The sequence below is a fragment of the Equus caballus genome, chromosome X (genome assembly GCF_041296265.1).
Source record: "Equus caballus isolate H_3958 breed thoroughbred chromosome X, TB-T2T, whole genome shotgun sequence".
NCBI classification, from domain to species: domain Eukaryota; kingdom Metazoa; phylum Chordata; class Mammalia; order Perissodactyla; family Equidae; genus Equus; species Equus caballus.
Window position 1 is genome coordinate 112,585,070 of NC_091715.1, and position 24,193 is coordinate 112,609,262.

Consider the following 24,193-nt stretch of genomic DNA (forward strand, 5'->3'; position numbering starts at 1 on the left):
AAAGTCAAAATTAAAACTCAAGCTATTATAAAGCCTCTAATTAAGGAAATCTTGTTCTAGGGTTTTTCAGATTTTAAATCTGTATAAACATTCTTTCTAAGAATTGGGTAAACAGAGTAAGAGTGCCAAAAAAATAAAATGGAAGGAAAGATGGGAAATAACACAAAACAGTTTATGTCTCAATTTCTTGAACTATCTCACACTAACAGCATCTCGTATTTTCCTTCAAAACTGAAAATTAACTTTTACATAGATATCATGAATAAAATTTAAACTGATTTAAATTTTTTATCTTGTGACGTACAATTAAACCATAAGGGAGTTTTTATAACATTAAAAATCACTTAATTAACATGTGCACTAGGGCAACTAGAATACTGTGACTAATAACGAACATATTATACTCAAGAAATACATGCAAAATTGGTATTTTATTTAATATGGTTCCATCTAAAGATAGGAAAATTGCTAATTTATTCTTTATGAGGAGATTAATTTCACAATAGTTTTAAAGCCTGCCTTCTTAGGGAAGAAGCCAGACTTGGAAAAGGATAATTATAAAGATATTTCACCTTTCCCACAAAAAAAAAGGAAATTTCTCCACTTAACCCTCATGTTTCTTTAAGCAGAAAATTCTATGAAGATATCACTGTTAATGATGAAGACGTGGTCCAACAACACACTTCATTATTATAAGTTTTTCCAGAGGTAAAAATGTGTCAGATTTTCACACATTGTCTAGGATTTTTTCTAAAATAAGAAAGACTATAGCAATCTGTATTGTTAAATATCACCTAAAGAAGACTCATATATCTTAGTTTCAGTTTTAACAATTTGTGACAAAAACCATACACCCTTTTGTACACTGAATAAGATAAAAAATATAATTAGTATAATGAGTATAGTACAATAGTATAATTTCTGAAAGTCGTCTTCTATACTTTGGCAGAAATGCTGGCCAATGGGCCAGAAATTGCACTGGGTAGCAGATGGATCCATCTGTGGCTCATGTGGCTGCAGCTTGGGAGGCAACAAACAGATTTCCATTCCATCTGACTCCTCTCCCCGCTTCCTTGACCTCTGAAGCTTGAGTGATACAGAACATAATTTAGATCAGATTATTTAAAATGATCTATTAACATCTCTAACAGGCTCCCAGCAGTTTTACAAGGAGAGTTTTGAAGAAAGGCTGGAAACGGTACACAGCAGTCTGTCTACTGTTTGAGTTATTGCTAATACTGCTTGATATGATTTATAGTTAAAACCAAGGCAAAAGAAAAATACATCAGTGGTTATAAAGATGCTATTCTCCAAGGACATTAATTAACTGAGAAAACCACCTTACTGCTTAAGAAAAAAAATACACAGCTATATAACTTTTTTTTTAATTTTGCAGACATTTTCTCTTAATTCTGATAAACTATTTTTAAGAAGTATGTTAGTTTCCTGTGGCTGCTGTAACAAGTTACCACAAACTTGGTAGTTAAAACAACAGAAATTTATTCTCTCACAGTTCTGGAGGAGAAGTCTGACATGAGTCTTCTGGGGCTAAAATGAAGGTGTCAGCAGGGCCAAACGCCCTCCAGTGGCTCTGGGGGAAAATCCACTCCTTGCCTCTTCCAGCTGCTGGTTAAACAGTCTGTTCCATCAGAACCCCAAAGCAGAGTCAGAGAAATTCTAAATCTCCTAACCATACTCATGTCCTAGTTGTTTCTTGCACTAGGAAGCAGAACATAAATCTTATTTCAAGTCTCAATTTTTAGTTAAGAAAATAATGAACACCATTATAAAGCTCTCAGCTGTTCCTAATTTACCAATTCAGAACTGTTTAGTCGGACCCAACACATAGCTTTCTTGGCTCCTTAAAGAGTGGACTCTTAATAATATTTCAATATTTTTAACCAATTTAATAAACAAGGATTAAAGAAAACTAATTAAACAAGTTTCTTCAAAAGGGTGGTAACATCTTATAGGCAAAACAATTATGCTGAGTACCTGTCAAGCACTCTGAAGGCTCTAAGACTTTACTTAAACCAACAAGTTAGCCTAACACAGTTGTACGGATGCTGGCAGAAGATATGAGACCCCTGTGTGAGAGACAAAGGACTTTATTACTCACAAAACAGCAAGTGGCATGAGATGCATATTTGTATCAGTTCCCTCTGGCCCCCAAATCCCACAGGGGCAACACAGATGGGTACAGATGGATGCCTTCACGTGCAGTACATCACATTACAGGAGAGGAACTCTGAGCTGAGGGAACCCGAATCTTTTATAGTAGACAGTAAGCATGCTTGCATGTTGAAGGGAGACATTATCTTTATTTTACTGGACAATAAGCATGATTGTCTTTTGCTCTGGAGAAGCAAACTATCTCATTCTTCCAAAGATAGTCCTGAACAAAGGGCAGTTAGTGCCTCACTCGCAAGATGTGCAGAAACATGAGACACATGGAAAATTATCTCCCAATAATACCATATACATTCCTTATCGAGCAGGGACGAGAAGTTGCAGCCTCACCAAAGAGAATACACAAGGTAAAATAATTAAATATCTGAAGTATCAAATTCTCTGTGGTCCTGCACTTAGGAGTCTGGGCTATCCTCTACAGGCAGGCAAATACTGATCCTCACCTCCCAAGCCTCATTCTCCTTATTTCTCTGGTAGCATCCTGACTTGACTTGCAGCCTGTGCCATTCATTCAAACAAAATCCCATTAAGCACTATGAATTAGGCACCAGGTGTCAGGGTAATTAAAAAGCCCAGTTGGACACCAACCCTCAGCAATCCCAATTATTGTTCCACTCTAGTACCAAATATTATCTGTTTAGATAATAATAACACTTCAGTGAAAGGAACTATGTAAAAAGAATCACCTCCACTTACTTCTACTAAAATTGTAACTTTTACAAAGCTATTCTGGCGAGATCAATGCTGCATCATGCTTAGGGTATATCTAAAAGTTCACACAAGTCTTACGGACTGACAAAGGAGGCATAACTGTTATTTAGCAAGTGACCACTAGACTGGATCTGAACTGTATTCTGATTCTACTGATTACCTATAAAACATTGCCAAAATCCCTTCAGTACTATTCTTCATTATTTCAGAGCTATTGAAAATGAGCAAATCTTCTGCAACAACCTAAAATCCCTAGAAGCAAGAGAAACGATGGGAAAATTATCAACTTGCACATGATATACAATGTTCACAAAGATACTAAATAAAATGATGGAAATTGACTATTATATTGAGTTCTTATGACATAGAACATATTCACCAGAAATATATGTCTTTAGGGGAGTGCACAAAAATCAACCAAATCAAAAACTTATTTCCTGATATGAAAATGAAAAAATTAAATTTTCTGTGCTCTTTAGTAACTGATATTACTCAATTGTGAGGAGTCACTGTATGTAAAATCTGATTAATATGCTCTCAAATATTAATGCTTCCTTATCTGTTTTTCCATCTAAAAGAAACGTCAGGACTAGAAACAAAAGTAACATGAAAACAGGAGGCACCACAGCTGTCTTTCGATGCAAGAATAGAGTGTCTTTGAAGTATTAGAGACTCTGATGTTGGAGCCTGATGGGAAACGACAATCCTATGGCTCTGGCATCTGCTTTCAACAGATGCCCTCTACAAAGACAGGTGATTTCTTGATTCAGTATTCCCTAGAAGGGTGCTGTGCTGTCATTCAGGACAAGATAATGAAAAGTCAGTCTATAACACTGAAGCCTTGCTGAATGAGTAAGACGTATGGGTCACAGAATTTCTAAGCTACTCCATGATGAGTTAAAATATTAACCATATGCACAGTGGAGAGAAAAAAAGTGTAAAGTAGATATTAGAAAAAATGAAGAAAAAATACTTTAAAGCCAACTATGAGAAATAATAATAAGCAGATCTCACTGACCTGCAGTAACCAATAATGGAAGGCTCTTTTGGAGAACAGGCACTTTGAGAAGCAAGGGTGCAAACAAAAACACATGCTCCAAGGAGAAACTGCAGCTGCTAAGCGGAGGGCAGATTACATGCATGCTCAGTGAGAAAAGGACTGTGAGTCATACAACTATTACGCCATGTGGAAGAACAAGACTTCATTAAAAAAAAAACAGAGAGGGCAGCTCTATGCACAGTTGTCTGCAGGAAATACTACAAAGTGTTTCAGTTTCACCAAGAAATAATGACTAAAGAACAGTGTAATGACACTGAAACACCAAAGTGATGTTTAAGAATGGCACTATACTTCAACACTTATAAAATGTATTGTACTGTAAATTTGGCATTTTGAATTAAATTTGGCCTGTAGTATTATTTATTAAATGGTTCTTGAAAAATTTTTATTTTCAAAAGACAGATGTTTTACTAAAATAAATGCCAGATGGAGGAAAAAGATAAACATTTAATGAACCATAAAAAACTAGAAAAACATTTTAGTGAATAGTGACTTAGATTGGGGAAGGACTTTCAAAGCAACAAATAAAGGAATAATTCACAAATGAAAAGATTTCTAGATTTAGCTACATAAAAAGAAAGGAAAACTGTAGTCTATCAAAAAGCAAAATGATACCAACAACTCATAGGTAAAACCTGGGCCAAGGACATAAACAGATCCAAAAATTAAAATTATCAATGGCTAAAACACTTAGGAAAATATGTTCAACCTCCCTGTTAATCAAAAGATTTGTAAAGAATAAGATACCATAATTTACCCATCAGCTTTAAAGGTTTGTAAAGATATTACTCAGTGATGACAAGGCTACTTTGAATTGGGCATTTCCATACACCACTGATGGGAATTCAAAATGAGGTAACCTGTCTAGAAAGCAATTTGCCAATATGAATCAAAGTCCTCAAAAAATGTTTATACCTATTAATCCAAAAATTCAATCTCTAGCAATTTTTGAAAGCAAATAAAAATACATAAAAAATTATGTATGCCAAGATTATTTAAAATAGTAGAAAACTGGAAACAATTTAAATGTCCAACAATAGATAAAGGCTAAATAAAATATGGTATGTCCTTTAAATGGAATACCTTGCAGCCTTTAAAAATGATATTATAGACTTGATTCCTTAATATGGAAATAATCTTGCTCACAGGGTAATAACTAGAACATTTAAAATATAAAACTATATACACAGTATGAACCAAGTGTTTCCTTTAAAAATGTACTTTTATGGGTTTTTTGGTGAGGAAGACTGGCCCTGAGGTAACATCTGTCACCAATCTTCCTCTTTCTGTTTTTTTTCCTCCCTGAAGCCCCAGGACATAGTTGTATATCCTAGCTGTAAGTCATTCTAGTTCTTCTCTGTGGGATGTCGCCACAGCATGGCTTGATGAGCAGTGCATAGGTCCACGCCCAGGATCCGAACCAGCGAACCCTGGGCCAACAAAGTGGAACATGCAAACTTAACCACTCGGCCACAGAGCCAGGCCCTAAAAACGAACATTTAGTACACTCACACATACACATACAAAGACCTACAGGTATGTACAAGGTGATGAGCCTAGGGGTATAAAGGAAATATATCAAAATGATAATATTCATCCAAGGTTGGTGGAATGAGAAGTGGTTTGTATTTTTTTCTCTATGCTTTTATTTTCGAAATTTTCTACAATAAGCAAGCATTGCTTCTGTTATAAGAAAAACACATTATACTATTTTAAAGATATCATATTTCACAAAGTAAACTGAATTCTAATCACACATATTCCATTCATAAGAATGATATATGCATACACTACAGGCTAATTATAAGTTGGTATTACATATAATCATTTTATTTTTATGGGGCACGACCTGGTCTCCAACCAAACATCTATCACAGGGTTGAGTTATGTTATACTGCCTTTCTACTATATGCCATAATTTTTAAAATGCAAATTACTATGAAAGGATACAACTTTTAATGTCAAAAGCATGCTTTCATGTAAATTATTTTCTTAAAGCAAAAGACAAAAACTATAAAATCTGAATTGTTATAGTCTGATTAATGAAGTAAGCAATGGCATAACATGTCATCTTACCATCTCTAAGATATACGAATTGAGGCATGATTAATCTGACGTTGATGTTCTTTCTGCCTAGGTCAAGATCACCTAGCCACTGAAAATCAAATGGATCAGTTTACAGTGTACTCTTTATTTGCATTAATTAAGACATCTTAGTACCTTTCTACTGCATAAGACAGGAAAACCTAACATAATAAGAGAACAGTCTGAATCAAACTTCCCAGGATAATTCTAGTAGGCTTTGGATTCCAAAACAAAAGTAGTCTTTGAGGAGTATAAAAAAAAACTGAAGTGCAAGATACTATGCTAAATAAAACTAGCTGCTTCATCATCTTTGATGTATCCAGATGAAGACAAATTTTACAGCCAGTATAGTGTGCTCCTTAAAAAAAATAATGTATTTAGAAAGCAAGGATCATCCTTACCTGAGCTGTTTAACAACAAAGCACTAAATATTGAATGCTGAAATTAAAAGCAAGTTAAAGTAAGCTGACTAATTACAAAGTAATGACAAATTCCACAAACCAGGCGAAAGAAAATCCCGTAAGTTTATGTTAAGTGGTCAAATGGTCCCTATACAGCAGCACACTGGCAGCTACCAGTAAGACCAAATGAATTCAGACAGTTTATTACTAACACAGAGAAAGTGTGATCAGTATGCTATCAGTTCTCCATGTGCCCAGTCCCACAGGACAAAACCAAACTGGAGGGGGGAACAAAATGAGAGATAACATACACAGTGGGTTGCTCCGTTATTGAGGAGTCAACTCTAGATTGCAGCTTTGTAATTTTATACACACTGTACCCGAAAGAACGTGCCATGCCTCACGAGAATAAAGGAAGGAGACTTGGGGCAGCCTCCCACAAGATAGGGAGGCAGATAAGAAATGACCTTATATCATCTATCTTGCGATGTACCAGGAAGGGTCACAGAGTCTTCCCCCAAGATTTGAGTCAGACTGTGGTTGAGCCTGGCCTATGTGGACTACGTGGAGATGTGCAAGATCCCCAAGGTCCCATGGTAGAGTCCTTCTGCTAGTCTGAAGTCACCCAAGTACAATAAGAAGTTGGTATAAAAAACTGCCATGCTCCTTCTCATAATTTTAACTTTAGAATTTGGACAAACATTTGCTATCAACTGTTGCAGAGAGCCACAGCACTGAATCAAACACTATAGGGAACTTTTGTATAGAATGCATTATCTGCCCTCAAGGAGTTTAAATTCCTCTTGGGGGAAGCACTGTACAGCTAAGAGCACAGTTGCACCTGGCTGTGTACACACATTAAATAGTTACTTAAACATCTAACAATAGAAGAACAGTTAATCAAAATATGGTACCTCCATACTATAGACTATCAGGCAGTCCTTTAAAATCATGTTATGAAATATTTTTCTTCAACAGAACAGTGGCAATAAGGAAAACTCGGAACAATTTGAAAGAGGAATGTACAACAGACTATAATGGGAAGACTTCTAAGGCAACAACATTACACACATAAATGTTGAGAAAATTCAGTCGTTAGGGGATGAGGTTTTTAATCAGGGAAGAAGCAGTGAACATACAGAGGAGTTGTTTGTGAGGGCCTTTAAGCTCTGATCCTGCTGAAGATGATAAACTTGCAACTTGAAGGTAGCAGTTCCGCGATCTTAGCTTTGCTTATGACAAACAGAGGACAGCAGACCAATATAAGAAGAGAAAACTAGACCAAGGCATTTGAAAACACAACTTTAAACAATTAAGAGCTAGGCTACCAGGAAAATTGCTAAACCTAATCACAAAATATGCATTTATCTCCCAATTTTTCCTAGACTTCATCTACAAATATGACTTTCAAGACAATTTTTAAAACAACATATTATTCCTCAAAACATTTTATAATTTAATATTTTCAATGCCAAACATATTATTTAATGTCATAAACATTACTTACAAATCAATTTTATTAGTTAACTTAAATATTTAAAAGCAGCCAACTCTTCTAAAATAAAAACATATCCAATGGTACAATATAACAATATACAAGAACTATACCTAATTTGCACAAAGTGCAATAATCATATCTTTGCTTATGAAGCAATAATAAGCTGTCATTTCCTTTTACGTTTTTCTTTCTAACAGTTTTTCATTTTTAAAATAATATAACAGAGTAATAGAAACAAAATCAGGGAGACAATGAGAAGTCCAATCTGACTGGAGAAAACGGTACATACATGAGAAGTAGTTGAAAACACAAAGGAAAAGGAAAGAAAGAGGTTGTGGAGGGACCTGAAAAGGCATCCAGGGTTCTACGAAGCAAGCTTAATTGAACAAATGTGTTAAACACCTACTATGCACCACACACTGCACTAAGTGTTGAAGTGTCAACAAAGTAACTATATTCAAAGAACTCCAAAATCAACAGAAAGAGAAATGTAAACAAAGACCTTTTCTTTGATTTTTACAAGGCACATTTTCTTCTAATGTTAACATTTCTGAAATCCACGTACGCACTTATTGTGGTAGTGGGGGTTTTCCCCAGAAAAGTTATTAAATTGATGATGAATGCTATAATAGAGGAAATATAGTAACTGCAATTAAGGATCATAACTGCTGTAATAGAGGTACAGAGTACTCACTATACATGGAGGATGAAGAAAAAGGGAAAAGATAACAAAGAAAGGCATGATGTGGGATATAAAAGATCAATAGGAGTTCACAAAGTAGAAAAGAGGGAGAAGGACATTAACAGTAGGGGGGAAAAAATGGAGACATGGAACAGCATGATACCTTCAAGGAGCAGCATATAGTTTAGTTTGGTAGGCTGGAATGTAGAGTTTGGGGGCAGTATAAGATTAAACTGAAGAGCAGGTAGGCCAGGAATGCAAGGTGCATATAATATCCAAAAACCAACTGATGTAATTAATGCCATAAAGGACAAAACCCACACAATCATCTCAATAGACAAAGTATTTGACAAAATCCAACACCTTTTTATGATAAAAAAAAAAAGTTTTCTTTAATTAGGTATAAAAGGTAATTTCTTAAACCTGATAAAGAGTATGAAAAAAACAGAGCTAATATCATATTTAATGGTGAAAGACTGAATGCATTCCTCCTAAATTCAGGAACAAGACAAGAACGTCCACTCTCACCACATCTACTCATATTGCACTAGAAGTTCTAGCCAGGACAGTTAGGCAAGAAACAGAAATAAAAGGCATCCAGATTCAAAAGGAAGAAGTTAAACTCTCTATTTGCAGATGACATGATCTTGTATACAGAAAATCCTAATGAACCATTAAAAAACTATCAGAATGGGGGGCTGGCCCCGTGGCCAAGTGGTTAAGTTCGCGCGCTCCACTGCAGGCGGCCCAGTGTTTCGTTAGTTCAAATCCTGGGCGCGGACATGGCACTGCTCATCAGACCACACTGAGGCAGCGTCCCACATGCCACAACTAGAAGAACCCACAACGAAGAATACACAACTATGTACCGGGGGGCTTTGGGGAGAAAAAGGAAAAAATAAAATCTTTAAAAGAAAAAAAAAAAACTATCAGAATGGGCAGTACACTCTTTGACATCAGCCTTAAAAGGATCTTTACAAATACAACGTCCACTCAGACAAGGGTAACAAAAGAAAAAATAAACAAGTGGGATTTCATCAGAATAAAGAGCTTCTGGAAGGCAAAGGAAATCAAGATCAAAATGAAAAAACAACCCGCCAACTGGGAGGAAATATTCGCAAATCATATATTTGATAAGGAGTTAATCTCCATAATATATAAAGAGCTCACACAACTGAACTACAAAAAAATAAACAACCCAATCAAAAAGTGGGCAGAGGATATGAACAGACATTTTTCCAAAGAAGATATACAGATGGACAATAGGCATATGAAAAGATGCTCAACATCACTAATCATCAGGGAGATACAAATCAACACTACACTTAGATATCATCTTACGCCCATTAGAATGGCTATAATCACCAAGACAAAAGTTAATAAACGTCGGAGAAGTTGTGGAGAAAAGGGAACCCTCATCCACTGCTGGTGGGAATGCAAACTGGTGCAGCTACTTTGGAAAACAGTATGGAGACTTCTCAAAAAACTTAAAATAGAAATACAATATGACCCAGCTATTCCACTACTGGCTATTTATCCAAAGAACTTGAAATCAACAATACAAAGAGACTTATGTAGCCCTATGTTCACTGCAGCATTATTCACCACAGCCAAGAAGTGGAAGCAACCCAAGTGCCCAACAACTGATGACTGGATAAAGAAGATGTGGTATATACATACAATGGAATACTACTCAGCCATAAAAAAGACATAATCGTCCCATTCGCAACCACATGGATGGTCCTTGAGGGCATCATGTTAAGCAAATAAGCCAGACAGAGAAAGACAAACACTATATGATTTCACTCATATGTGGAATATAAACAAACTTATGGACAAAGAGAACAATTTAGTGGTTATCGGGGGAAGGGGGAGAGGGTGGACACAAGGGGTGCAGGGGCACATTTATATGGTGTTTGACGAATATTAATGTACAATTGAAATTTCACAATGTTATAAACTATTTAGACCACAATAAAAAATTTTCTAAAAAAACTATCAGAAGAAAGAAACAAGTCCAGCAAGCTTGCAAGATAAAAGATCATTATATAAAAATCCTATATTTCTATACACTAACAATGAACATCCAAAGAGAAAATTAAGAAAAGAAATCCACTTATAATAGTATAAAAAAATTAAAAATTTAGGAAAACTAGGGGCTGGCCCCGTGGCCAAGTGGTTAAGTTCGCGCACTCCGCTGCAGGCGGCCCAGTGTTTCGTTGGTTCGAATCCTGGGCGCGGACATGGCACTGCTCATCAGACCACGCTGAGGCAGCGTCCCACATGCCATAACTGGAAGGACCCACAACGAAGAATACACAACTATGTACCGGGGGGCTTTGGGGAGAAAAAGGAAAAAAAATAAAATCTTTTAAAAAAAAAAATTTAGGAAAACTACAAAATGTTGTTGAAAGAAATTAAAGATATAAATAAATCAAAAGACATCTCATATTCACAGACTGGACAATTTAATATTGTTAACATGGCAAAACTCCCATAAGCTGACCTACAGATTCATCAAAATCCAAACTTGCAATTTCTGAAGAAACTGACAAGCTGATCCTAAAATTCATATGGGAATGCAAGGGTCCCAGAGTAGCCAAAGCAATATTGAAAAAGAACAATGTTGTAGGACCCACACCTGCTGATTATAAAACTTTATACATGGCTTCCTACAAAACTACGGAAATCAAAATAGTGTGATACGAGGATAAGATTAGACATATAGATCAATGGAATAGAACTGAGAGCCCAGAAGTATTCATTTACATTTATGGGCAATTGATTTTCAACAAGGGTAACAAGTGGACGAGGAATGAATGGCATTTTCAGGAAATGGTGCTAAGACAACTGGATATCTACATGTGTGAGAATGAAGTTGGACCCTGATCTCACACCATACACAACTCAAAATGGATAATATATCTAAATATAAGAGCTAAAACTATAAAACTCAAAAGAAAACATAAGAGTAAATATTCATAACCCTGGGTTAAGCAATGTTTTTTTAGATATGACACCAAAAGCATAAGCAACATAAAAAAAATAGATGAAAAGGGCTTCATCAAAAATTTTAAATGTTGTGTTTCAAAGCAGAGAACCCACAGAATAGGAAAAATATTTGCAAACTATATATCTGATAAGGGACTTATGTACAAAATAAAAACAATAAAAACTCTTACAACTCAGTAATGAAAACACAATACAATTAGAAAATGGGCAGAGTCTCAGTAGACATTTATCTTAGATCGAAGATGTACGAATGGCAAATAAACACATGAAAAGATGTTCAACATTATTAGTCATTAGGGAAATGCAAATCAAAACCATAATGAAATTACACTTCATACCCACTAGGATGACTATAAACAAAAACACAGATAATAACAAGTGTTGTCCAGTATATGAAAAAATTGAAATCCTCATACATTGTCAATGGGATTGTAAAATGGTGCAGCCACTTTGGAAAACAACTTAGCATTTCCTCAAAGTGTTAAACACAGAATTACCATATGACCCAGCAATTCAACTCCTACGTGTGTGTGTGTGTGTGTGTGTGTATATATATATATATATATATATATACACACACACACAAGATAAATGAAAACATACATTTACAAAAAAACTTGTACATGAATGTTCATAGTGTTGGGGCCGGGGGCAGACGACCCCAAAATATCCCACAATAGCACACTGGTTATTTTGAATTAAAGTTACTCAAGAAAGCAAAAAAGGACAGTCTGACCCTGCTGTCTCTGTTCCCCCTGAAAGCAGGAAATAAATCTCCCATGTGAAGGGTGCTCTCCCTGCATCCTTATCACCAGAGCTGGGGGAAGTCAGGGCCGAGGAGCCGGCATAAACAAACCTTGCTAATTTATTCCCTCAAGCCTCAACTCTGCTTAAATGCCTCACTAACTATGTACCTCAAATTTAAGCTTCTTTGTCCTGTCATTCCTCACAAATTCATTGTTTTCTTTATGTAAAAGATAAATATACTGCCTATTTAATTTACTCTCCAAGCATCATTTCTCTATGATCTCCAAAATGTACATATTAAACTGGGTTTTTCTCCTGTTAATCCAGTCTTGTGTCAGTTTTATTATTAGTCCAGCCATAAGAACACAAGAAGGGTAGAAAAGAGATTTTCCCCTCCCCAACAATAGAAGTATTATTTGTAACAGCCAAAAGAATAGAAACAACCCAATTGTCCATCAACTGATGAAAGGACAAACAAAATGTACAATGGAATATCACTCAGATATAAAAAGGAATAAGTACTGATACATGCTACAACATAAATGAACTTTGAAAACACTAAGGTAAATGCAAGAAGCCCATCACAAAAGGTCACATAGTTTATGAATCTATTTATAGGAAATGTCCAAAACAGGCAAATGTATAGAGACAGAAAATAGATCAGTGGTTGCCTAAGTCTAGAGGAGTGAAAGAGGAGGGGTAATGAGGAGGGACTGCTAATGGGTAGGGGATTTCTTTTGGGGGTGATGAAAATATTCCAAAATTAGATTGTAATGAGAGGTGTACAATTAACAACCAATAAACTATACACATTAAATGGGTGAATTTTTGGTATGCGAATTATAATCTCAATAAAGTGTTAAAGGCAGGGACGTATCTGGAAAAAAGATGATCAGTGTGTTAAAACGTGAAATTGAACCTCAAACTAGACATAAAATCAATTCCACAGTGATGAACAACTTAAACACTCAAAACAAACGTTTAAAACTCTTAGTAAAAAATGTAGATGAAAACATTCTTAAGACAAAAAAATAGTGACTACAAAAGATTGATAAATTTGACTGTATTAAAATTTAGAGCATTTGTTCATCAAAAGACTTCTTAAAAAGTAAAAAGACAAGGGGCTGGCCCCGTGGCCAAGTGGTTAAGTTCGCGCGCTCCGCTGCAGGCGGCCCAGTGTTTCGTTGGTTCGAATCCTGGGCGCCGACATGGCACTGCTCATCAGACCACGCTGAGGCAGCGTCCCACATGCCACAACTAGAAGAACCCACAACGAAGAATATACAACTATGTACCGGGGGGCTTTGGGGAGAAAAAGGAAATAATAAAATCTTTAAAAAAAAAAAAAAAGTAAAAAGACAAGTTATAAACTAGAAGATATTCTCAATTTACAAAACCAACAAATGATTAGTATAAGGAATTTTTTTTAACTCATAGACTTCCATAAGAAAAGGACAACCAACCAATAGAAATTGGGCAAAATAAATGGAAAGCCATTTCACAGTACCAGAAACACACACAGCCAACAGACATTTGAAAATATGTTAACGTCAGTGGTGATCAGGGAAATGTAAATCAAGACAGGCTTCATTGAAATTTTAAACTCATTTGGCCAAAATGTTTCAATCTGACAATACTATGTGCTGGAAGCGATATTCATTGTATTCATAGGATCTCTTATATATGTCCTTGGAAATGTAAACTGTAAACCAGTTTGACATTATCTCCTTAAGTTGAACATCGACATACCATATAACCCAGCAATTCCACTCCCAAGTATATACATAAGAGAAATTCTTGCACACATACAACAGGAGACATGTACAGTAATGCTTATAGCAGCACTGTTCATAAGTGGAAAATGTGGAAACCCAAATGGCCATCAGCGAGAAAGTGGATAAACTGTGGTACAGTCACACGTGAAAGATAATGCAGCCATCAAAAAGAATGAACTAGAGCTTCACACAACAATCTGGCTGAATCTTAGGAACTTAATATTAAGTAATATAATATAAAAATTACTAGTTATATTAAGCAGAGTGCATGTATTAGCTTTTTTTACACTTTTTAAAAAATGTTCAAAACAAGGAATAAGCAATGTGTTGTTAAAGAGCTGGCTTACTGGCTCCATGCTGTTTTAGTAGCTACAAGTGACAATCAGATTTGCATATTAGAAAGAGTACTCTGGCTACAGCATGAAGGACTAACTGAACTTGAAGCAAACATGAGGCAGAGAGATCATTCAGGAAAACTGTTCATAGGTCCAGTTAAAGGTGAGAAGAGGAGGACCTGAACAACAATGGCATTGAGAATAGACAGGAAGGAAACAGATCTGAAAGCTATTCAAAGAGCTACGATCAACAGGCCTTAGTTCCTAACTAGATATAGAGGGTAAAGGAAGGGGGAGAATGAAAATCATTCCTAAGTTTCTGGTCTAGGTGACCAGAGGGCCTAGAATCAATAACAAGAGTTGATTTTTTTTTTTTGATATTTTGAGTTCGAAGAGACTCTGGGATGGCAATATTCATGTAGTTTCCTCCCTTTATGAGTAACTATAAAATCGGATCCTTCCCCGACTCCAAGGCCTATCCTCCTTCTCCTTTATAAAGCTCTCTCTGATGTTGTAGCAACACAATCAGACGTCATCTCTCCCTCTTTGAACCTGCATTGAACTTTGTTTTCATTTATCACATTTATCTTACTCTAGCCCAGCATTTCTCAATCCTGGCACCACTGACCTTTTGGACTAGATAAATGTTTGTTGTGTGGGGCAGTCCTGCTCACTGCAGGATGCTTAGCAGCATCCCTGGCCTCTCCAGACACCACCAAATATCCCCTGGGGGCAAATCTTCCCCCAGCTGAGAACCACTGACCTAGCCTATATAACAGACATGTGAGTACTTATTTCATACCACTATGAAATCATAAATTTCTTAAAGGCAGCAACTTTACAACCCTTCCATTTACATAAACTAGATATGACAAATCCATTCATACATACTCATCAAGATAGGTTAAGGAGACATTTATGTTCAATCCACTATTTTTAAAGATTTTATTTTTCCTTTTTCTCCCCAAAGCCCCCTGGTACAGAGTTGTATATTTTCAGTCATGGGTCCTTCTAGTTGTGGCATGTGGGACGCCACCTCAGCATGGCCTGATGAGCGGTGCTGTGTCCGTGCCCAGGATCCAAACCGGCGAAACCCTGGGCCACCAAAGTGGGGCACGCGAACCCAACCACTCGGCCACGGGGCCGGCCCCCCAATTCACTATTTTTAATTTATAAATATCTTTAAAAGTAACAGATTTCCCATTGACATAGACATCCTCAACCAATTAGCTCAAAGTATTATATTAAGGATTTATATACTGTAATTACTTTGTTTAAGAGGGAAAAATTCTAGGCTGCACATTCTAGAGTCTCTTAAGGGTGTAATCATTTATCAAAGCCATTTTTGAGTGACATCCAAATTCATAAATGTTCTAGAATTGGTTAGTCTCCATAGAGTTCAAATAAAAGTTTATACCTGGGGCCGGATCCATGGCCGAGTGGTTAAGTTTGCGTGCTCTGCTTCAGCGGCCCAGGATTTTGCCAGTTCAGACACTGGCCTGCTCATGAAGCCATGCTGAGGTGGCATCCCACATAGCAGAGCCAGAAGGAGCTACAACTAGAATATACAACTATGCACTGGGGGGCTCTGGGGAGAAGAAGAAGGAAAAAAAAAAAAAAGAAGATTGGCAACAGATGTTAGCTCAGGTGCCAATCTTTAAAAAAAAGAAAAAGTTTATGCCACAGTTATTTTATTTGTCTTTTGTCACCTTGAATCCCTAATATTACACATAAATTCTACTGAAAGAGACTGAAGGAATTAATTTAAAAGTAAAGTGACAACAAACTCTGCCACAAATGATAAAAGAGTACACAAAATTAACAATGTCTACAAATAGGAAAGGACTTACTTTCCTATTTGGGAAAAAAATTTTCTTTAAAAAATTTCATATCAAAAAATACATTAGAAAATATCTGTTGTTTAATTATCCACTGCAGTCCTTTGACTGGTATTCTTTAAGTGGAATGCTATCAATTTATAATTTATTTGAAACAGGAGAAATGTAAAGACTCAAAGTTAAAGTCTGACCTTTAGCAGAGTGAGTGCACTAGTTTAAAGTGAGACTAAACACAAACTTAAATTATTGTTATAAAACCGACTTGGCCAGTTTCCTTTTATTACATTAAATGTTTCCCTGGAGTGTCAGGTATTTTTTTCTATAAAAAGGAAGCAGACAAAACTTTCTAAAACTTTTCAGAGAACTGATTATAAGAGTATTACAATGCTTCAAGAAGTACCCAAATACATCTGAAGCACAGGGAAAACTAAAATATTTCCCCTTCTAGGTCATGATGATAAACAGCCTCTGTAGGACGAGAGTGGGCATCACACAGCTTAAGTATCCCTGAGAGTGGGTTGCTCGTATGGGCTGGGAGAAAGATATGCCCTTTTGCAAAGTGTCACTGTGTGCCTTGGAACTTAAACAAACACTACCTCCCAGGGAATCAATATGCTGTAAGTCCTCAATTATTTCTATTTGTGAAAAGTGTCCCTAGCATCATCTCTTATTTTGTCAGTAAGTTTCTGGATCTTGTCTACCTTTATCCTTTTGATGAAAAATAAATGCTTCAGAATTTATATTACAAATAATCTAAATCAGGGGCCAGCCCTATGGCCTAGTGGTTAAGTTCAGCGCACTCCACTTCTGCTGCCTGGGTTTGGTTCCCAGCGTGGACCTACACCATTCATCAGCAGCCATGCTGTGGGAGTGACCCACATACAAAATAGAGGAAGACTGGGACAGATGTTAGCTCAGGGTGAATCTTCCTCAGAAAAAAAATAATAATAATCTAAATCAAAATACTGAATTTTAAACTCTAAGCAAAGTATCCCTATAACTCCAATTCTAAAACATCCCAATCATCCACTTCTGTTCTTTTATCTGCCATGCAGTATATATGCTAATTTTGTTCAGAAAACATGATAAGCTAGTATTTTCCAGAAGTAACTAATTTAGCTGCTTACTACACAGTCCTAATTCTAAACTGTGGTTTATTCTCCATATTGATTCCTTAAAGCATTTTGCTCTCTTGAGTACCTTTTCTTATGCTCACCAATCTTGTTTTCCCTGATGACACTCAGTTCTTTATTTTTTCAAAGATTGGCACCTGAACTAACAACTCTTGCCAATCTTTTTTCCCCCTTCTTCTTCCCCCCAAATCCCCCCAGTACATAGTTGTATATTGTAGTTGTGGGTCCTTCTAGGTGTGGCATGTGGGACACCACCTCAACATGGCCTGACGAGCGGTGCCATGTCGGCGCCCAGGATCTGAAATGGTGAAACCCTGGGCTGTGGAAGCCGAGCATGAAAACCTAACTGCCCGGCCATGGGGCTGGCCCCTAATTTTTTTCTCTTTTTTTTAAGGAAGATTAGCACTGAGCTAACTGCCGCCAATCTTCCTCTTTTTGCTGAGGAAGACTGGCCCTGAGCTAACATCCGTGCCCATCTTCCTCTACTTTATACGTGGGACGCCTACCACAGCATGGCTTGCCGAACGGTGTCATGTCCACACCCGGGATCCAAACCAGCAAACCTGGGTCGCTGAAGCGGAATGCCCGCACTTAACCGCTGAGCGACCGGGCCACCCCCAGCCCCTAAATTTAATCTTAAATAAGTGAGTCAGGAGCCAGTCGTGGCCTAACAGTTGGGTTCTCGGGCTTGGCTTCAGTTCCATATCACTTATTTGTACAGTTTATGAAGGTATACAATTTTGAATATTGTTATATATTACACTTCTCTTCTAATTGTTACACATATTACTGTACACTTTCAACTATTCTATAAACCCTTCAAGGACAAGAACCATGTCTCTTTCTTTTCTATTGGCCATAATCATCTTTCCAAAGTTGGAGTTCAATAAATGCTTGCTTAATGAATCTGTTCTAAAACCATCAGAAAGAGAGGCATGAAGACAAGCTATGCAAATACCACACACAAAACACACTGCACCACAAACAAAAACTATATAACTTATAAAGTTAAAAAAGCATTTATTTTTCAGAATAAAGAACATATTTATTAGCACAGTGTTTAATAATAGCTTTAAGGAGAGACTGTGTTACAATGGAAATAACACTGGAATAGTGAGTGCTAGAGCTGGAAAACCTAGGCTCTGCCCCACACACTGCTCTGCCCCACACTCTGCCATACACTAGCCATTTAACTTTGGGCAAATCACTTAACCTCTCTCAACAACAAGGAGTAATTACTATGTACTCTGCCCAGCTCACAGGGCTATTATTAGGGTACAATAGGATAATATATGGGAAGGTACTTAGAAATTTATAAAGAGCTGTAAGAATGGTATTATTTTAATGATGAACGTACCCTCCAATTTAAGATAACATTTTATTTTAAAATGTGAACTTGCAAAAGAAAGAAATTGAAGGGCAACTATTTATGCTATACAATTCATCACCAAATAAAATAAATCACTACAAGGTCCAGCAACTCAAATTCAATCTAGAGCAAATAAAATATGAGTCAACTGTCAAAAATGTGCTTCACGTTCAATTTTTCAGGAAGACATTTATTACATAAAGCAAGGCAGATATTTCAATCAGGCCACAAAATCACAACCACAAGCTCATTCACTGAGTGCACTGAGGGCCTTCACCTATGTAACAAAATCAGATGTTGTGAAGTTTATCTAACTCCATTTTACAACCTGATACAATGCACCATGCCCCACAGTTGAAGAGGTGAACCAGCACATGTAGGAAATACTAGAGTTGACTCCAGGTTTACAGGAAAACATGTGATTAACCAGGCCACAGCACAATCTGATGTATGTAAGAATTCCTAAATCTGTTTCACAGACCTATTGTTTATGGACATAAAGACGTACGAAGGAGCAGAGGGAGCAGCTGCAAGTAGGCTAAGACTTATTTGTAGCACCGGTGACAAAGTGAAATATGAAAAGTTTCAGGATTTGTTTGGGTAGCCATTAAAATCATTTTCAAGCTCTCTAAGGTCAACAAATTATCACAGTATCCAGACAGACTAAAAAGTTCTAGGCAATTTCCCTTTGTCTTGCCAAGTCTACCTACAGACCATCAAAGACAAAACATTACAACAAGAGGCAGCCACTTCCCTGAAATGGGTTACCAACTTTCTGATCCCTGTTTTTAAGTCTTTATACGAGTAAGTACTTTAATCAAGAAGTATCTGGAAGACAGATCTATTCAAAAAGGTCAGGAGCTCTAACCACCAATTGGAGATTCAAGTAAATTAGCAAACTCTCCCTTTCGAATGCTAATCTCCTGGAAAGACTGCCATAATTAGTTAGCTTTGTGCTCCAACCCAGCAAAGGAAAAGGAATGAGGCTGAAGAGGGAAAAAGAAACAAGGAGGGCAGCAGGAGTTCCAGAAGGGGCAAGCATAGAGCGACACCAGAAATGCAAAGAGAAGTAAAAGAAACAACGAAGATAAACTCTGGCAACAGCTACCTACTATCCATTTTCCCTCATAACAAGACTATTAATAGAGAAAATAAGATTTTGCTGCTACATATTTTGGGGGCACTATTTTATTAATGCAAATTTATCGAACACTATTAAATGTAAACCGGAGTTATTCATGGGAACTGAATAAACTATAGCTTCCTGGTAAGTTTCTACTCTCTATAGACATAACATGATGAGAAAAATGAGTCTCTGCTTCACACAAGCCTATAAAAAAATATATTGAACTAAAACTTGAACACTTAGTTCCCAATTTTGGTTTTGACCTTCTTGACAAGTGGCTTTAGGTTAGTCACTAAACTTTTATCAACGCTCTCATTCACTCAATAAATATTTCTTGAGTGCCTAAAAACTGAGCTATTTTAGAGTTTCTCAACCCTGACTGTGCATCAGAATCACCTGGGAAGACTTTAAAAAAAAAGAAAACAACTTTCTTGGCCCCTGAGATGCTAATTTAATTGGTCTGGGGTGGGGCCCAGGCTCAGGTTTAAAATCGCCCCTGCGATTTTAATATGCAGCCAAGGTGGAGAATCACCAGTCTATTTTATCTTACGTATATGAGAGGAACAACGAAATAAGGCAAAAAGCCTTCCCCCTGCCTTTGAAATTTACCAATTTCCCCTTCTTATCCAAGTTTCTTTTAACCCAGATTCTCACCACGTCACACCTAAATTAACAAAATAGCTTCCTACCTATTTTCCTTCCTCCAGTCTCTTCTCAATTCAATAAACCATTACATACTTGTCTAATCAGTTTGGTTCCAAAACATTATCCCACTGAGAGTCACTTTAAGTATAATAATACCAACAAACAACTGTTTTCGCCAAACGGAGCATATATTGTCTGTATACGGATGTGTATGTTTATGTGTGTATGTGTATGTATGTATGTAAAATCTCAAACATGCTCTATTTTTCCTCAGTTCCAGTGTACCTACCTCCATTTATACATAATGGATACTAGTCTCTATACATACAAAAATATTGCCCCTAAAGAGTCCATGGCTGAATTTTGTCAAAAATTAATGGCAAATGAGTCACCTGTAGATTTCTCATTTACATTTTGAAGTGTTCCCACAAGGAACATACATTCAACTGAAAAAAATAAAAGTAAGATGAGGTGGAATTATCTCAAAATGTCCTGTGTTACCGTAGACACTGATAAATTCTATGATGAAAGAATGTTTCCCAAGAATAAATATAGTTCTGGTTTGTGTTAAAGCTTGCCTCAGAAAACCAACGGAAGACTTAAAAGCCAAAGGTTACAACCACATAAGATGATATTCATATTCATGAAAAATATTATCAACTACAATGTAAGTAATGTATAAGAAGAAGACTGAACGAGTATGTGACTGACTGATTCCCTGCCTGTAGGAGCTCTCCATCTTCTCAGGGACAGCAAGACATAAACAAAAAGAAAATAAAGCCAGCACTAGCAAGTGGTAAAGACAATAAGTACCAGGGGAATTCAAAGAAATAGGGGACGGCTAAGGGAGTTGGAGACAGCTTTTTGGAAAAGTTTGGTTTTGAACAAAATTAAATAGGTGGAGAAGAGAATGAAATCCCAAGCATATGGACGACCTTCTACAAAAATGAGGCAGAAATTCATAAAATCTATTTGAGGGGCAGGGAGTTGACCTAGTTGAAACAGAGGGTGCTATGCAGGAGCATTCGAGGAGGTAAGGTGGCAAGAATAAACTGGAGCCTGACAGAGAAGGCCCTGAATGCCAAGGGAGGATGTTTAAACCTTGCCCTACAGAGAGAGAGATCCTTTTTAGGTTATAAAGAACAATAAGTAAAACAATATATCGCTATAATGATGCAGTCTAAAACGATTTTTCTCGAAGCCTTTGAAAAACATACGAAGTAGTGTATCTTGCCAATATATTCATGAATATGTGAACATATTGTTTAGGAAATCTGTTCAGAGTGAAGTAGTAAATACTCAAACATGCTTTCCAAAATATACAATCAGTGATCAATTACGCATTCATAGTTCTTAGGATAATTCCTAACAGAGTAATTGGGTGGAAGGCTCCAATTTTAGGTTTTCCTCTCTCCATCCTCCTCCAAACACATACCTTGATTTAATATCTAGAAACTGAATACACTGAAATAGCGTTATTCTGAAAATAAGAGGTCTTTTATTACTTCTCATTATGGGTGAATTTACTTACTAGGTTGTTTTAAAATGACTACGTCTATTAAAATAATTTTGTCCATGATTTCTTTCAGCAAAACGGAAGACACACAAATAACAAATTTAAAGATTATGAAAAGCAAAAAGACCTTTCATCAAACCAAAACACACCTATTTTAGCATTGGTTTACAAGGCAGAGGGGAAACAGAATGCGTTCATAACAAAAAATACCGTCCACAACAAAGAGTACCAGAGAGTATATGAAGAACATTACAATAGTCAATTTCTCATCCAAAATTATAGGCCATTAACCCACAACTCCGTAAAGAATGGAGTTAATTTTGTTTCTCAAAAATGGCTTACAACTTTTGGCTATTTCTGCTATAAAAATTAAGACTCTAACGTAACTCAAAACAAGGATTCTTTCCCCTAGTAACCAGACACGCAAGTGATTGATGATTTAATTTGCCACTGCAGCAAATACTAATTTAACCACCACTACCTTCTCAACACCGGGAAAATGAAAAATCTCAGTCTTTAAAGACATACATGACAAGAAGGCAAAAATATTTTAGGATGATTAAAACACACGGACCAAATAAGAACACAGAAAAACCGTGGCAATACTGCTGCTGTACTATGAAAAGGGATATGCCATTCTTGCAGGCACGTATGCCTTTAAGAAATGTGTATAGATTATGATTTTATGTATTCTCTTTTTTTTTCCTCCGGGAAAGATGGTAACATCCAGGAGAGTTGGAGGAAGAGCATTAAGGAAGGTGTCGATATAAGGAAGGTATCGATCCCCCCTCCCCACCTCTTACTGGAGAAACTCGCTGTAACAATAATGTTCTTTCACCCCTCACATCCCACCCGGTTTCCAGACATCCTGCAGTCGGCACTGCCCACCCCCACCTCCCCTATTCCCTTCTCTGCCCCTCACATTCAGGAGAACAGGCTGCTGCGACTTTTTCAGTCTCGCCGCCCCCGCGCACCCGCCTAGACCAGCAGAGTCCAACGACGCGGCCACGCAGCCACCCACTGCCCCCACCTCCTCCTTCTGAGCTCAGCTTCCCTCCCCCAACCCTCCCCGCCGCGCCCCCCTCGTCCTGTCACCTGCTTGGGTGGTGTCCGTCAGGTCGTAGCCGCTGCCCGGGAAGTCTCGGAGTTTCCTACCACTGAGGCTCAGGATGCCGGAGTTGCCCGCCTCCTCCAGGGCCCGGTCCAGGCTCCTCACCGTGTGCTGAGGCTGCAGGCTCCCCGGGTTCCACTGCGGCCCGTTGGGGAACGGCTGACCGAAAAGAGTCGGTACCGGGATGGGCACCACCAGGGTCCCGCCACCGCCGCCGCCTCCCCCTCCGGCTCCGCCACCTCCCACTCCGGCCGCGCCACCGCCACCGCTATTTCCACCTCCACCACAACCGCCGCCCCCAGTGTTACCACCACCTCCCTGACTCGCCGCCATGTTCCTGGGAGAGAGAATAGCCCCCGACAATACTCCCAGCTTGTGCCGCGAGTGTAGGGGGTTCTTAGAACGCATGCGCAGAATGGGGGCGGAGGGGGGGGGCGCGAGGTAGAGAGTGGGAAGGAACAGGGGGCGGGCTAGGAGGAGGTGTTGGTTGGAGAAGAGACGATGTTCAAACGTGCAGAACGCTTGCTTTAAGAAATGTATTATCAGACGAAGGATGCTAAATCCCGGTTCCGCTGTTTTGGGTACCAAAATCTTGCGAAGCGACACCAGCTTAACTATAGGTCATTTGGCGATCTGTCCCCAAATCTCTAAATTGCTTCACCTTTTTCGTTCTGCAAAACAAAGGCAAATATATTAGATAGGGATGAAAGGGATTCGTTTCAGCATATATCGAAACAGCTTTAGAAGGACTATCAGCCACCTTATTGAAACGCTTACCGCAAATGCCTCAGGAATCGTTTACCAGTGTTAACTCGGAGAGAAATGTTGGGAGTCATTTGGGGAGGAAAATTGGTACAGAACTGAGTTTTAAGCATATATGAATTTTGCCTTAATTTAGAGTTCCAAAATAGGAAAAGACTTCACATGTTTTCAAGGAAGCCTCTCGCTTCAGTGTCTGT

The 24,193-nt window shown here is 37.7% G+C and overlaps 1 protein-coding gene across 12 annotated transcripts in view; it reads right to left on the reverse strand.

Annotated features, from left to right (window-relative positions):
* The window catches only part of LRCH2 (leucine rich repeats and calponin homology domain containing 2), a 105,655-nt gene extending 81,503 nt beyond the window's left edge, over window positions 1-24,152 (reverse strand). For 10 of the 12 annotated variants that reach the window (XR_011435069.1, XR_011435068.1, XR_011435067.1 and 7 more), the window contains exons 1-2: window positions 24,012-24,152; window positions 23,219-23,905 (exon numbers count right to left, since the gene is read on the reverse strand). Coding sequence is in view for 8 of the 12 variants with exons in the window: in XM_023634469.2 (XP_023490237.2) it covers window positions 23,219-23,642 (424 nt within the window). In the remaining 4 variants the exon portion in view is untranslated. Of the gene's footprint in view, window positions 1-23,218; window positions 23,906-24,011 lie in introns of those variants that run through there. The other 2 variants (XM_070258490.1, XM_023634470.2) reach the window with 2 other exon arrangements.
* Window positions 24,153-24,193: the final 41 nt, after the last annotated feature.